Below are 15,830 nucleotides of genomic sequence, written 5' to 3'. Positions count from 1 at the left end.
CATGTCAGCGAACTCGTCCCATCCATCATTCTATCAGTCAACAACAGTAGGAATAGTACTGATCCACAGTACACTCAACAACAACAATAAGAGGCAGCTGGGCTGAGCTGGCTGGGTTGCACAGCGCGGGGCACCAGCAGGCGGTGGGACACCAACAAATGCAAGAAAACTGGTAAAGTAGTTACACAAAAGAAACTGAAAGCGCGCTCTATACATGTTCGCATCCAGTCATGCATGCAAAACGAACGCCAAATGCTCAAGAACAAGCAAACCCATAACCGAGCTCTAGCAGGGACCTGTTGATTCTTGGCTCAGTAGAAAAAAAGAACTTTCTACACCGCAAGGTTGCTTTGGTTTCACCGCCCTCCTCCCTATTCTTTTTTTTCTCCCCTCCCCATCTCCTTGGGTTCTGTTATTACCTTCAAAACCCTTCATCTCCCAGCTTCTTGATGTGTGGCGGTGTATCTCGTGGTTGTCTTAATCTTCACGGCCCTTCTCACCGCCCCAGGAGATGCTCCGCCGACTTTGACTGCGACTGTGGCGGTTGTACGGAGAATTATTCTCTTGTCCCTCACTGGAGTTCTCACCCGACTGTTGTCTGCTGGTTGGGGGCTTCGTGCCGTCTGCAAAAGAGACCTTCGCTTCAGCATCATTGCCCTCATCATCCGTGTCCTCTTCTAGAATAGCATCCGGATCGTCGGAATCCTCCGAGTCATTGATCTCACCGAGCGCGGCCAGACGACGGCGGCGTTCCGCTGGCGTTTCACCAGTGTCATCCATGTCTGCTTGCTGGGGAGGACGAGAGAGCCCGGCCGCTTCGCGAAGTTGAGCGGGCGGAATACGTTCCGTGCCATCGTCATCGGAGTCCCGTCGTGACCGGGGACGCGATTTCGGAGATGTGGATGTAGCAGTAGGACTGAGGTGGGAACTGCGCCGCTCCTCAGCTGCTGTGCCACGTGTGAACCGCGCCAACGAGGCGGCAATATCGCCAGGCACTTCCACGTCCGATTCGTCGTCTGTAAACTCGCTCCCAGTGCCGGATTCGTCATCTTCGGCGGCGGGGGCCGGGGCCGGGGCCGGGGCAGGGGCAGGCCGAGAGGTCACGCCGGGGTCAGATCGGCGTCGCTCTTGCGATTCAGCGTTCTGAGCCTCCTGGCGAGCTACCTTCTTCACCCGCTCGGGCGCGTCGCTCTCCTCAACCACATCGCGACGTGCTTTGGGACCAAGGTTGCGGATCTGTTGAGCAAATTCATGTTTGGTCATGCGCCGACCCTTGTGCTCCACGCCTCTCTTGCCGACATCATGGTCGTCAGCCAGGGTGAAACGCAGACCATCATCCGCCAGCCAGTCGTCTTGAGCGGCCTTGCGGGCGGCCTGTGATGACTCGCCCTCTTCTTCCATGCCGAACCACGTTCCCATCCTGGTCAGTCCGCGACGAACAGGAGCATCCGTCTCAGGCTTATCCCCGGAAGGAATGGAGTACTTCTTGATAACCTCACCGTCTTCGTCCTCGACAATGATGGTGTTGCCGAACTGGTAGGCGTGAGCGGAGCGACCTTTGGATTTGGCAGGCTTTCTCGATGCTTCTTCCGCCTTCTTCTTTTCATCAGTCGTTTTGGCCTCCTTGTCCTCTTGGTCTTCTGCGCGACTCTTTCCAAGTCCAAACCACTGGCCAAAACGCCTACGGGCCTTGTCCAGCGGGTGTCCGGTCTTCTCGCCGATGGCCTGCTCAATATCCTCTCCCTCAGTCTTTTCATGAGGCTGGCTGCGCGACTTGGCATATTCATCCGATTGTTGCTGCAGCTTCTGGCGTTGCTCTTCCATATGACGCTGTTGCTCCTCGCTGGACATATGACTGATGTCCTCAACCTTGAGGACGTTGCCTTCTTCATCTTCCATGACCATGTTGTGTCCTTCCAGATAAACCTCGAGCGCAGGCTCGCGTCCAAACTTATCACCTTCCTTGGAGGGCGGGGAAGCCTCGCGTTCGATCCTGTCGCGCTCTTTGGATTCATCGCTCTTTTCCTTTTGCTCATCCGACTCCGTGTCCAGCGGGCGTTGAGGGGCGATAGCGGACTGACTGATCGGGCCACCGGCGCCGTCAGTGCGTCTGCGACGTCTGCGGCGCCTCCGTGCCGTCGATCTCCCACCAGTCGACTCCGTATCTTCGTCGCGGACGCGACGCAGGAAATTACCGGGTACACCGATAGGAGGCAGCGTCCCGGGAGGATATTCCGGTTCATTCGAGGATTCGTCCTCATCTGGTTTCCGGAACGACATGGAACCTTTGGCAAGAGATTGCACGCGGGGCAAACGGTTCATCCAAGAAGGTCCCTCCTCGTTGGCGGTGGTGTAGGACAGCGTGATGGTCAAGGTGTTGATGCGCTTTCCTAATGTAAACACGGCAATGGATGAACCATGGACCAGGATGGAGGAGATGACCATAAAGGTGGTGACGGGCCAGATCAGCTGTATGATGTAGTAATTGGAACTTCCCGGACCTGGCAAGTCCGACTCCGACCAGGGCTCCGTGCTGTCTGACTCTAACTCCGCCCTGGCCAGGATGGACGCGAAGATTGCTCCGACACCAATGGGGCCGAAGTGGCCGGCAAAGAGGGCCTCACGCCACGTTTTCACATCCGGAATGATGGGTTTCAACATCAACATGATCGGGATGCGACGGAAGAAGATGACGAGGAGAGCAATGACTACGAGCCGCCAGGGCACGAGCCCAATGTCCGGGTTGTTGTAATCCTCCCAGGGGACGATGGCCCCGAAGTAGACAAAGTAGGCCAAGTTGAGTAGAAGATCGATGACGTTGGATACGTGGGATTCTTCAGTTTTCTCGGTAAACCAACCGTCGTTACTGAAGCCGACGCCGGCTGAGAAGCCTATCAGCAGGTCGTCCATGCCCAGCAGACTGCCTGAGCCGGCGCAGAAGACGGCCAGCACGAAGTAGAAGACCAGGAAACTCTCCCGGTCGATCAGGCCCTTGCGCTCGGCGAATTTGATCGAATGACGCGCGAGGTAGCCGATGACGAAGCCAAAGATGGCGCCGAACACGCACTCGTAGAGAATGGTGATGCAAAACCAGTTGAGCGACACCTCCCCGGCGTTGGGGCGGTAGCGCCAGATGTAGAATCCCAGGTAAATAAAGGGAAAGGCCATGCCATCGTTGCAGCCGGATTCGGCCGACAACAAGTCTCTCAAGTGCTTGGGTACACGTCGCGCAAATTTACCTTTACCTACGACGGACGAAGCCAAGACGGGATCGGTAGCGGTGACGCACGCGGCGCACACGAGACTCTCCAGCCAGGAGAGGGGAGGCACCATCCACCAGATGAAGAGACTGGTCACCAGCCAGCCCCAGGTCATGACGGGCACCAGCAGCAAGAAGACGGATTTCCAGTGACGTTCCATGTACGCTTTGGGCAATTCGACGCCGACGGCAAAACACTGGACGACCAGGACAATGCGAGAGCACTCGAGGGTGATCTTGTCGACATTGCCCCACGAGTTGGGATTGAACAGGTTGGCCGCATGAGGCCCGAAAATGATACCGCAGAGGGTGGCAACGGTGGCTTCACCGATGTACAGCTTCTCCTTGACGAACAAGGAGCACAACATGAACAGACTGGTAAAGCCACCCAGAATCATGTAAGCCAGATGCGGCTTATCGATATCCAGATGATCCCACGCCATGATTTGCGACGGGCGGACGGGGGTCCCGAACTATTACAGAGGTCGTGCGGCGGGCGCTTGCTCGAGCTGCGGGATGGCTTGGTTTAACTCCTCCCCGCGCGCAGCCCGTGATCTTAGCCCCGATATAGCCTTGCACCAGGCACCGTAAATCGCGGGAATACCTCCTCCGATCGGATCAATGCGCAATCAAGCAAGGGAGATCCACCTCAACAGTCAACCAACGCGCCGGGTTCCCGCATACCTCGGGGACACAGGAAATGCGGACCGAGCTGAGAGCGACGGGGAGCGCCGCGGAGAATAGGCGAGGACGGACGGAGGAGGATAGAGAGGGGGTGGGAAGACGGCGCGGTCGTTCCAAGGGCGTCGCGGGTGCGTCCTGCAAGGGGGAGGGGGAAAGAGATGCCTAGGTGCTGCGCTGAATGTGAGATAAGTTCCGGGGAAAAGGAAGAAAAAGGGAGGATAGCAGAAGGGGGAAAAAGGAAAAAGAGTTGGTCCGTGTAACTATCGAGAGGGAAGGTATGAAGGTGGGCGAGAGAGAGAATGAGAGAGGTTCCGGGCTTACCAGAAGAGGCAATGGATGGATTATCCGGAAGATCCCCGATAATTGCTGACCGACTCCGCCAGAAACGGAACCGCTCGAGATGGAGAATAACGAGATAGAGAGTTAGAAAGGTGAGAGGGATGCGGTCAGAAGAGGAGAGAAAAGACCGGGGAGTGATGGAGGAGGAGTAAGTAATAGTAAGAGGAAATGGGTCTCCAGAATAGAAAAGGCGGGAGAAAAAGAGAGAGAGAGAAGTAGTTAGAGACGGGGAAAGAGAGCTCCAGGTTTCTCTCAGCCCGGCGCGCAGGACCACCAAGGCAGACCAAGAGAGAGAGAGCGTGGAGGGACAAGAAAAAACCAAGAACGACTGGGCGTCTGGGCAAAGACTGGCGAATGGCCGGGACCAGAGGACCGGAAATTTCCTTCATGAAGGCGATAGGGATACCAAGACCATAACCAAGCCCGAGACCCAGTGCCCGAGCGGCATCGTGACGCTTGATTTGATGCGAAGGTTGGGGGGCACTGGATGCAGCCCAGCGACGAAACGAAAGCGATTACGCAGGAAGGAGAACGGGGCGAAAGAATCAGAAAGCGCGGATCAGACCGGGCGGGGAATGGTGCGCATAACTCTTTTTCTTCCTCTCTCTGCCACTGTTAAGTGTGGTAAGTTGCGTTAGTAGAGTAGGAGGAAGCTGGCAGAGTAAGAGGATCGATCCATGGTCGTTCGCGGAACGAACAATTTCGAGGCTTGGCGGAGCGGGACTCTCGTTTTTAGATTGCTTCGTTTCCTCTTCTCGCCCGTTTCTAGTCCTGCTTGCTACGACGGAACTCTACAGTCTACACATCCTCATCTCTTCCTTCATTTCCCGAGTATCCCTTGGCAATGACAAAGAAGTCCTGGTTGGCATCCCACTTGGTGACCTCGCGTAAAACAAATAGAACCCGCTCCTCAACTCGGTTCTTCTGACCCGGCTGCTCCGGGATATGCTTCCATCCATCCATCGAGAGTTGTCTGTGTCCCCCTGTCAATAGTCACGATGTACTAGATAAAGTAGCCGATTTTTCTCACGTTCTCCCGGTGACCCGACAGCATAAACCAGCCGTACCACCTGTCTATTGTGCCCCAGACCAGTTCCCCCGATCTGACCTACCGCTGGGAGATTTTCCGTGTAACTTGGGGAGATCGATAACTCGATAGACAGATGGCCTGGATACTGTAACCGGTGGAATCTGTGGCATGTATCAGATTGGAACGATGCAGGATAAGCTTGAACTCGTGTCAAACATCACTCACCAGGTGGAAGACCGTGTCACCAGTCACTTGTCACCAAACAATTATCCTCATCATCATTCATCACACACCAGCTGGTGCCAATCAAGTACCATGACGCCATGCAACAGCCTTCAGTCAGTTTTTCCCCTTCCACATGAGAGATCCATCCTGCACCACCCGCTCTCGGGCAAGCTGGGGGGCTTATCGCTCTTCGCCCTGCGAGGCTGCCGAGACTTTTTCCTGCCGGTCTTCATTGGCGGTGAGGGCCACTAAAGCGTTAGTGCCACTCCACAGTGGGGAATAGGCCCCTCCGTCCATCTTCCTGCTTTGCCCACTCACACCTTCGTTTCTCGCCCGCCACTTACGCTGGGTCCCTCCCACGGTCTCTTCTCTCTTAGTACCAAAGTAGTAAGTCAGTAGTAGTTCATTCCAGTTCCCGTCTCCATTTCAGGTCCAGCGCTCTCCGATTACTATCACACGGGAAAGAAAGCATCCTGATTGACTGCTCGTGACAGACTAGTGCGGACCAGATCCATCGACTCAGGTACACTAGTTAGGTAGTCACTAAATAGGTACACATCGCTAACTCCTTCTGTTACCTCCATAGTGGACTCAACCATCCAAGCTCTTCAATGGAACTCGAGCAAATTCATATGACTGTTCGCCGTACCTTCCAACTTATACAGAATCCATAACCCTCACAATGTCTATTCCTGTGTACCAGAATCGGAGCTGAGCGATAAAAAGTCAGTGACAGACATCCAAAAATAGCCATTACTCCTCTACTGCATACCACGAGAATCTCTCCTTGATGTGCTTGAGAAGCATGAAGCAGAAATTGGAAACCCGCAAACAACATGCTGCGGTTTCAATCCACCTCAAATCTTACCTGCCACTAGACCTACACGATCCATCCTGACGTGTCCGGTCTAGACAGCGACGGCCATATCCCATGCAGATATCTCTTGTTTGGCAAGTAGTGTGTAAGTTTGACTGACTGAAAATGCCCGCTCATCACTAGTGGCGCTCAACACTTGCAACTTGCATGATGGGTGGCAGGCGGGCTGTGCAAACAATTGACTTTTGCTCTCCGCTGTTATGGCGGCTAAATATGGCCTACACCGCAGGAGAGGAAGGTAGGTATGTATGTATGCTAGGTATGTGATGCTGCACTCTACTTTCAATGCAGACATACAGCAGAGTCGACAAGAATAAAGTTCACAGACAGAGCCCAATCCGATGCCCGTTTGCCTTGGCAGGCATGGAGACCCAATGCGAGTCATTGAGCGGACTACATGGAGATAGATCTTCTTCATATGCTGTCTACTAGCTGCAGGGGAACACTACTGAAGGGAACAAAGGGGGAAAGACAGAATGGATAGATCTATCGTGTTCACCACGAGATAGTTGCCCCGATGGAGGCAGTCTTGAGTGTTCTCCCACCATTATGCTAAATAAGCTTTTAGACAAACTCAATTAATATCATGCTTAACAATTCAGTCAAGACTCGATGCAGCGCCATTGTAACTTCCACGTACGAGTGCGTGTGAGCATCACAGTCAGATAGAAAGTATATTTGAGATGTTGTTGAACTCTATCTAGTTTTCTCATGTTTGATATACCAGTGGTGTGCTAGTATCAAATTTTCACAGATAAAACCATCATATATACTTACTAAGTACAGTGCCATTGCGCGAGTAGTAATAGTACGTAGTCTCTAAGAGGAATTGGTATCTTGAATGAGAACTAATACTATATAACGAGCTTGTTTATTTACATTTGATTTACCTGCTTACTTCGAAACCGTCATATTGCGAATGCCTAGACTATATGCAGAAATCTCTCACACTGAGTAGTAGTACTGATAGTGTACTTAAAAGTACAACCCAAGAATACAAATCTGGCAATTTATAACTTACTAGTATCCAGAGTAAGTGAGAACTACTACATAGTATCGAGTACAACGGAAAGAAAAAGTAAATATCACCACTAATGTAATCTTAGCATACCCTCTTTACTAATAGTCTCCCCAATAGCAGTTAGTTAGTAACTACTACTACTGGTTCAATATTGACCACCGGCAGGTAACACAACACCATCGATTACTCATTATTCTTTGTAATAGCAGTATCAGAGTCAGTCAGTCACCTTTCCCTCAAATGCTTGTTTCTTACATGGCATACTCGTGGATACCACCCACCCCCTCGTGGGGGTTAAATCAAAAGAAAAAAGAAAAAGAAAAGAAAAGAAAAACAGGAGAACTAATGCAGAGGTATCGTTGGCCTGAAGTAGGTGATGAATACCATCTATCTATCTATTTATCTATCTACTGCATCTGCAGGATCGAATCGAAATGAATCTCGAATCAGTGATACTAGTTATTGCAACAGCCGAAGACAACTAATTGATAACTAACAATTTAATATCACTTATTACTAGTAAGTACTACTAATAGTGCATCTGCAACTAAATAACCGGTTATTTTGTGGGCAGTAGTTAGTTAACCATAACGCTGCTCTAGACCTCCTGCTTGCATTATGTGTTTATGTGTGTCGCACTGCACGTGAACAGGGACTGACGCCTTCTTTGGTACGTATGTGAATATGTATTTATGTATGTATGTATGTAGTAGTTCCTGGCTGCAACTACCTGTAGCGATTTATTCTTAGCCTGTAGTCGATTGTATACTAGTGCCAGGAGTGATGATGATGAGATGCTTCATTTTGACTTTATCCCGGCTAGCGCGCGATGCTGGTAATAGTTAGTTTTGGGGTTTAATTGGTGACTCATTCTTACATTTTTGAACTACTAATTAATTACTAGTAGTAAGCTGATTTGATTAATGAGGATTCGTGGGATGGGTTGAAATAGTCTTGTTCCAATTGTTGTCGAATATGATCTCAATACTATATGCATATTTGTTCAACACGAGTAACTAAAATACTATATAGCGTCAGTCAGCAGTAAGCTGGCTCTACTGCTACTCATGGGATAATTCTACGTGACAACCCACCAGTCACCTCAAACTCAGTCAACTGGGGGAAAGGAGGAAACCAGCACGAGGCACACAGACAGACGGACCCACGATGAATGCCTAATTTGAAATGGTTCTGCATGCAAGTGTTTCTCTCCTGCAGGTCAGTCCCAAAAAGCAACCCAACCATGTGTCAAAAGATCATCCCTGCAATCTGCAGCCGAGCACGGAGAGAACAGGAGTCGCTGGGGAGCACAACAAACACAACACAACACAACACACATGACGGGTAAAAGAAAGAAACAACAGATTTCAGGCTAAACAACACAGCAGCGTAGATGGAACAGCGTCGTAGCAAACACCGCGGAACAGGGGGGAAAATAAGCGAGACATTATGCGAGTGAGAAGCAAATAAAAGTGACAATATTCTGAGCCAAAGACCACCACCGGTAATTCTCACATTGACAAGTCACACACACATTTATCGAGACATACGCGCCAACAGCGACACGAGGGACAGACTGGAGCCTGCCGAAGTCTAATCACCCAGTGGCATTCCTTCCACTTGATCACTGAGTGACCGCCAATTGTCAGCCTGCAGTTCCGAGTATTTCACTCGCTCCTGGCTCCAGTCCTGATGAAGCCGGCTGATGTGATACTGGCTTTGTTGGAAATACATAAGTTCGTTCCGGATGCATTCCTTGATAAACACCCCACGTGCGTGCTGCTGCACAATCGATTCCTTGTCCTATAGCAGTGACATGCAAGGTCAGCCTTTTCCTTCTCACACAATAGCCTCGCCCAAATTGGAAGCCGAGTTCTTACCTTGACAATTGATTCCTCTACCTTCTCAATCTCCCCTGGCTTTACCGGCTGAGTCCGCGCCCGTAGATCTTGCAGTTTCCTCTCACTGGTTTCAATCCGCTTTTCTAACTGGGGGATGTTGTTGCGCGCATAACGGTCTCGCCGGTCAAACATCTCGCGCACGCTGACCAGGCAGTCCCGCTGGCGCTTAAGGTCTTCCAGCATCCCTTCCTCCCAGGCCCGTGCTTCATCTTCCAGCAAGCTCTGACTGGCTGAAAGGTGCCTCGCGGTGGCCTTGATGCCTTCGTTGAGCAACGGCACGTCGTTAGTATCAAAGGCATACGTTTCCCGTGTCATCTCCGTAAGCGACTGAAGTGCGAGAGAAAATCGCAGATGATCCGCGGCAAGCCCTTCATTGCGCTTGGCTAAACGCTCGAGTAAGGTGCAGAGATTGATGTATACCTCCGCAGACCTCTTGACGCCACTACGAACCGTATCGAACATGTCCGTCAGGTCCGACGGCAACGAGTCCTCTAGATCCGGAGGCAGTGTTCGGCCTGTGAATTCATCCTGGACCGATATTGTGGCTTGCTTACGCCACACCGAAAGTTCCTACCCAACGTTAGCTTCCCACCCACCTCAAGACTATCTAGAACGAGAAACCACAATAAGACATACCGTAGGGACGGTGAGGAACATGATCACTAGCTGCTCCTGGCTAAGAACCGGGTGACGAACGAGGGCATTGGTGAATCGGACGAGTCCTCTGCGACGCTTCTCAAGGAAGGAGTTGGAATCCGCTGCAAGGTGAGTGCCATTGACTTTTACTAGGTAAGTAATCTTGGAGAGCTTGTAACAAGCTTTTGTTCAAACGTACCTGAAAGTCTCTTGGGTGGAAGCAAAGGCAGCTGCCGGAATGGGTATCGTTTGTGGAGGCAGTCGAGGAGCCACACAAAATCGCTATACCGCCGCACGACCGTGCTCTGCCTACGCGCCGATTTTACCTCGTAATTGCGGTGTTGAAACATGAACATGCCCTCCTTCTCCGGGAGGAGCGTTATCGTTATGACTTCCTCTAGACGGGGGCTGCTGACCCGGCCCATCCCCAACGACCGCCGACGGGGATTAGGCTCGCCCTGATCACTTCCAGAGGAGCCAAAGCCTCCAAGTCCCGCTCGGACAGGCCCTCCCAGTCCGCCACCAGTGCCCTCAGATGTATTCCCCGCGCTCTCCGCCCACCCAAATCCCGCGTTGTTAGGTGCAGCATCGGTATGGCCATTGGCACGGCTGTTATCAGACGCTCCGTGTGTATGATCCCCGTCACTGGCCCTACTCGACCAGGCGTTAAATCCCGATCGCACGCTCCCAAATCCATTCAACACGGCGTGCTCAGACTCGGTCTGAGCATGATTATGACCACGGTGCAGCTGGGGACTACCCCACGGATCCGCCTCTAAGCTGCCCATCGACTCTCGGGCAGATCGTCGCGACTGTGTCGAGCTCGGTTCTCGTAAGGGGGCAGAGGAAGGAGGGGGCGTAGTGGGACGGTCTTGTGACTGGACAGGCGTAGCCGATTCTTGTTTGGCGCGCAATGCGTCGAGGTAAGAGCTTTTCGGCACTGGGAGCTCTGCACGCCGCGCCCGTTAGTGGCTTAATTAAAGTAGACAAGTTTCAGCGCCAACTCACTCTTGCGTCGATCGTCTACTGCATCAAACGTAAGGTCCTCGCCTTCCTGCGCAAGACCCACGAGCGCTAGCAGGACACTGAACTCTCCCCGGCCAAGACCATTGGAGCTGTCAATATCGCCCGAGATAACAAGGTTGAGTATCTTCGCTTGATCGGTGGCGCTCAGGCCACTGCCCGACAGTATTTCCCGAACGGACGTCAACCCGACACCGGCTCCAACGCGGTCCCCCGCACTAAGGACTAGATCATATGCATCGATATAGCTCTCGGGGACATCGGAATCCGGCAGCAGGGTCTTCACAATCTCTTCTTTGGACGTTCTCTTGTTGGTATTACTCATCCAGGGCGACCCGGAGCTGTCGTCATCGGCGAACAGGGAGGAGCTCGCATTGCCAACATTGCTGCCATAGGGCGGCTCGTCGGCGAAAAGGGAGGCCTTAGACCTCTGGACCGAATTAGCCAGTGGAGAGTCCTCCGGTGAGGTGCCAAAGAGAGACATGGAGACGGTGGTGGCTGGGGGACGATGGATGCGACTGTTGATAGGCAGTGACGAGAAGCGGAGCTCGGTCGGAGAGGAGCAGTGAAGTGATAAGTGCTGCGCAAAGGGACGCCCACCACGACAGACACCTCTACGGCCACGGGGGGTTCAAAGACAGCAGATCAGATAGAAATAGATGGTAGTAAGCAGCCGATTGGAATGGTAGCGATGAACAATCCTGTACCAGCGAGGGAAAAGGGCCTGCTTTTCCTCGGGGAGGGTGATGATAAGACAGCAACGCGTGCAAGTGAGCGAGAGTGTCGCTTTGGGGGGAACGTTGGCGCTCCACCGGCGGGAGGCGCTAGTGTGGCTGGCAAGTCAAGGACCCTCTCCACAACCATGGTTCACAGTTACTGCTTGTTAATGGTCAAACAACAACACGTCTCGCAGATTATTCTATTCCGATGGCGTATGTAGCATCCCATCCGGTAATCTATATATCTATATACGTGCGCTTAGAGAATGCAGTCGCGTCCATCTCGCTAGATGCCCCCTTCACTAGAACTCTCCGATGCTTGCTCATGGCATTCCGGCATGCTTTCCCCACTGGATGGCACCGCAAAATGTCCCTTTTGCACCAAAATATCTTGCCATTCTTGCTTGCCAGTGGCAAGGATCAATGATGGGTTCGCATCCGATGCGAACCATCTTTCCTTCCGCGTGTGAGCCTTGCTCCCCCCTTCCAGCGCCGCTCGGCTAGCCCTGGTCTGTCGCCCGCGTTTCGTACCGCTCTGGTCCTCAGAAAGTGCTCCGGTCAGCCAGTGTCGATATTGTGCGAGACGCATGTCATAGGACATGATCCCCCGGATGTACGGGCCTAGATCTTCAGCAATAGGCGCTAGGCCGTTCTCGAATGAGGGGGCCAAGCGTCCCGTGGGTGCAGGGAACACATGGTCAGCCCGCATAATGGGCGCGAATGCGGATAGTAGAAGACCTGCTTCGGACGTATTCGCAGATTCGGGCTTAGCAACGTTCTCAAGCACCTGGGCGGCTCGAGCTGTCTCGTCCTGTCCATTAACATCTCGAAAGGCTCTCCCCAGTAGGACTTCGAAAGTACAAGCAAGGGCAGTCTGCATCTGCGAGTAGTCAGGCACGAGAGAGGTGTCGAGTAATGTGTAGCCTTCAGCGTAGTTCGAACGCTGTTTCTCAGGCATGGAAGGGGCCGAGGTATCCACAACATCCTAGAGAAAGGGTAAACATCTGGCACACATGATTGGGATGACTGTCACGCCATGGCTTACCAGTTTTGCTTCAGTCGAGCAAGAGGAGCCAAGAATATCGAGGTCGCTCTGCATATCAGTCAACTCGGACGCCTGCCGTAGCTGATCAAGCCGCTCAGCGTTCGTTTGAGCCGAAACCGGATCCAATGGCGATTTGGAAGGTTGAGACTTGGCATCTGCTAAACTCTCCGACTCTTGTGTACTGAGCTGCCACCAATTGAAGGCCTCGTGCTGGGTTTCTATATCAGCGTCTATGCCGTTGCACATCAACATATCGCGGCTAAACCAGCCCATGTGTGGCTCGTAAGTGTTCAAACTCAGCACCCGGAGCGGATCGCCATTCTGGTCGAGATCCGAACCCCGTGGCCATCGATCAATGATCCAATCAAGACCAGATTTTTCGCTCCCAACTGCCATTTGACACCAAAACCCGATTTCTGTCATGGTACGTCGAAGATCTTTGCCGTTGCTTGCATATAGGTCCTCAACAGCGTTGCGCTTGAGCATGTGGCCCTCATTCGCAGCCAGAAGAAGGGTGTAGTCGACGGCGAGGTCCAGTGGAGGAGCTCGATAGCGAAGGATAGCATGAAACCCTATATCTTGAAGAGGGATGAGATTCTCATCGTTGCATGTGATGATGATTGGACGTTTCGACTGGTTGATTAGTGTGATGACTCCTGACCAGAACTGCTTGTCCTCTTCGAAAAGAATATCGGCTTCCTCCAACAATATGAGTGATTGCTTCTGGTTCCGAGGGCGCTTAACATCGTTCACTTGAGTGGCGCTGCTTGCGTCAACCTTGGGACTTCTCACTGAATCGTTAGCAGCGCTAGACTTGAAGAAGCCCATCAGTTTGTTTTGCTTCTGATCGACTGGCGCTTCATCCGGTGCATCTGCGACAGACACTTCGCCAGTCTTCGCATTATGGACCAGATGATTTCGCGTCATGTCACCCACGCGCTCCACGATATCCCTGGCACTACGGCGATTACCCGGATTGATTTCGAAAACTTCAAAACCAAGCTCCTTTGCCACCGCGTACACAGACGCCGTTTTGCCACATCCCGGAGGACCGCTGAGAAGAATTGCGTTAGAAACGCGAGCTCGATCGGCCCCCGACTTCGAACCCAGAGCCAAGTCATTGGACCGGACCAGTGTTCTCTTGGTGGTGACATCGCCCGCTAGTTCATCATCCGATTCATTAACGGGGTCCAATGCGTACGCCTCGTCCTCGCTTGAGACAATGAAGCCGTCTAGGTTCTCCTTTTTGCGCCTCTTCCGTTTCTTCTCCTCCACAGTTTTCTTCAATTTTTCATCGCCCTTGGAGGTTTTACCGGTGTCGACTGCAGTAACCATGAGATATTTCAGCCAGTCCCGTAGCATATATGCCTCCTTGCTGGTTTGGAGAACTTGGTCAGCCGATTGAGGAGCATACTTCTGAGCCCAATTCAACGTTTCGAATGCGCCTTGATCGAATGGAGTCATGGAGCAGGGAAGCGAGGCATGGAGCTTCTTCAGGGCTGGGTGACAAGCTCCCATGAGTGTTTTCTTGTCGTGAGAAGACGCTGATAGTTGTCTGGTCACGGCTGTTTGTATGACCTTCCCGCTAGCGACATGTCTTGAAGGAATCCTTAAACTTTGCGGAGAATCTGACGAATATTTCCGTATTTGGTGTGCAAGCACGCTTTCGTTGTCATGGATACTGATAGCAGCCATCTTCGCCTTCTTCAAATCCCGCATCACGGGGAAGGAAGTGGCGGTATTTGGGGTGTTGTATTCTATGCCTCGGACATGGACCAGGTCGCGCGGTGGCCAGATTGGCTGTATAGGTTCTGGAAATCTAGAGCGCCGATGCTTAAATGATGTGAAGGTGGTGGAAGGAACGGCTGTTGAGGCTGTATCTTGGTCAGGAAGGGAGTGTGCTGTCGGTCCTGTTCCTGCGGAGGGCTCCGAATTGACGGGTTTAGGTTCTCGGCACTGCGAGTCTATGGTGTCTTGCTTGCGCGTGGGCTTCTTCAGAAAGAAAGGATGAGTAGGTCTCTGTGGCTGCTGTGCGTTTTTAGAGGAGTCGGGGGCGACAGGGTGGTTGGCCTTGTTAAAAGCGCCATGCTTCTTCTGACCAGCAAGTATATTATCGATAAGTTTTCCCACCCGTTCCCTTGCATTGCCTTCTATGCCGTATCTGATGATCACCATTTTGCTTTCGGGGCCGACAGGCTGTTGAATATCCACCTTGCTACGCTTGCTGGTCCTCGTCTTCTTAGGCTTATCTTCGAATTTATCCGCCACAGGAGAAGGCAACAGTTTTCCGTTCGGATTAAGCTTGATCATTTTCTGTCGCGGTGACCTTCTTTCTGTTACCGTTTCGTGCGTAGTCCCGGCTGCCGGTCCCTGGTGTTCAGCTCCTTGGTTAGTCGCGTCCAGGCCCTCCGAAGGGGTAGCGGGCTCAGTGCCAGCTTTGGACTCCGGAGGCCCCAGGTCATCTTCAAACGCATTTGCGCTTTCGCTTCCACCCGGGGTGGTAGCTTTATCGTGACCAGATCGCGCATCTTTGGAGATGACATAATTCACCACAGTCTCCTGACCCGACACTGTTGGATTCGATTTCTCCTTGTCGGTTTTCCGTCTCTTCCTCCGGCTGGCATTCGGGTCATGATCTAGTGTTGCGACAGGCGTAGCGGACGGCTCGGGGCAGGAGGACAAGGGAGGGACATGGTTGCTGGGCGGTTGTTTGTGCACGATTTCCGGGCCTTCGTAAGAGTGGTTGCTAACGGGTGTTTGACCAATTGGGGCCGTAGATACCCCAAGTTCTGTAAGACATAAGCATCAATGGACATGAGGAAGCCAAAGGAGACAATAACCTCTTCGAAAGAACGGATGGATGGCACGCTGCTCTCCCTGTCCCATAGCCATACTAAATCTGGCTCACCACGATGCATCCATAGGATGAGCCAGTGCTCATCGTCCGAAGAATATCTAAGTAGGTAAAAGCTGTGATAGAGACATGAACTGGGGTAAGAATGTCAAGGAGCGGTTAAAATATTGTTTGGAATCAGCTTCACAGCTGCAGCGACGATAAGCAATCAAGGAAC

The 15,830-nt window shown here is 52.3% G+C and overlaps 2 protein-coding genes across 2 annotated transcripts; both read right to left on the bottom strand.

Annotated features, from left to right (window-relative positions):
• Window positions 1–347: 347 nt before the first annotated feature.
• Window positions 348–4,046, bottom strand: ASPBRDRAFT_349787 (Na+/H+ antiporter Nha1). Its single transcript, XM_067623297.1, has one exon. The coding sequence runs from the start codon at window positions 3,700–3,702 to the stop codon at window positions 478–480; it is 3,225 nt and encodes a 1,074-aa protein (XP_067474402.1). The 5' UTR covers window positions 3,703–4,046; the 3' UTR covers window positions 348–477.
• A 4,982-nt stretch (window positions 4,047–9,028) lies between these two features.
• Window positions 9,029–15,651, bottom strand: mvp1 (sorting nexin Mvp1; the record flags this gene model as incomplete). The annotated part of the gene is made up of 8 exons (XM_067618778.1): window positions 9,029–9,214; window positions 9,316–9,906; window positions 9,973–10,115; window positions 10,172–10,921; window positions 10,981–11,607; window positions 12,024–12,699; window positions 12,760–15,488; window positions 15,594–15,651. The coding sequence occupies 8 exons, from the start codon at window positions 15,649–15,651 to the stop codon at window positions 9,029–9,031; spliced, it is 5,760 nt and encodes a 1,919-aa protein (XP_067474401.1).
• Window positions 15,652–15,830: the final 179 nt, after the last annotated feature.

Source organism: Aspergillus brasiliensis (genome assembly GCF_001889945.1).
Source record: "Aspergillus brasiliensis CBS 101740 unplaced genomic scaffold ASPBRscaffold_17, whole genome shotgun sequence".
Classification (NCBI taxonomy): domain Eukaryota; kingdom Fungi; phylum Ascomycota; class Eurotiomycetes; order Eurotiales; family Aspergillaceae; genus Aspergillus; species Aspergillus brasiliensis.
The sequence above is the reverse complement of the archived record's forward strand: the minus strand, read 5'-3'. Positions and strand labels throughout refer to the sequence as shown.

Excerpts from the sequence above, each read along its gene's own strand:
- ASPBRDRAFT_349787 (XM_067623297.1), bottom strand. The coding sequence starts at position 3,702 with ATGGCGTGGGATCATCTGGATATCGATAAGCCGCATCTGGCTTACATG.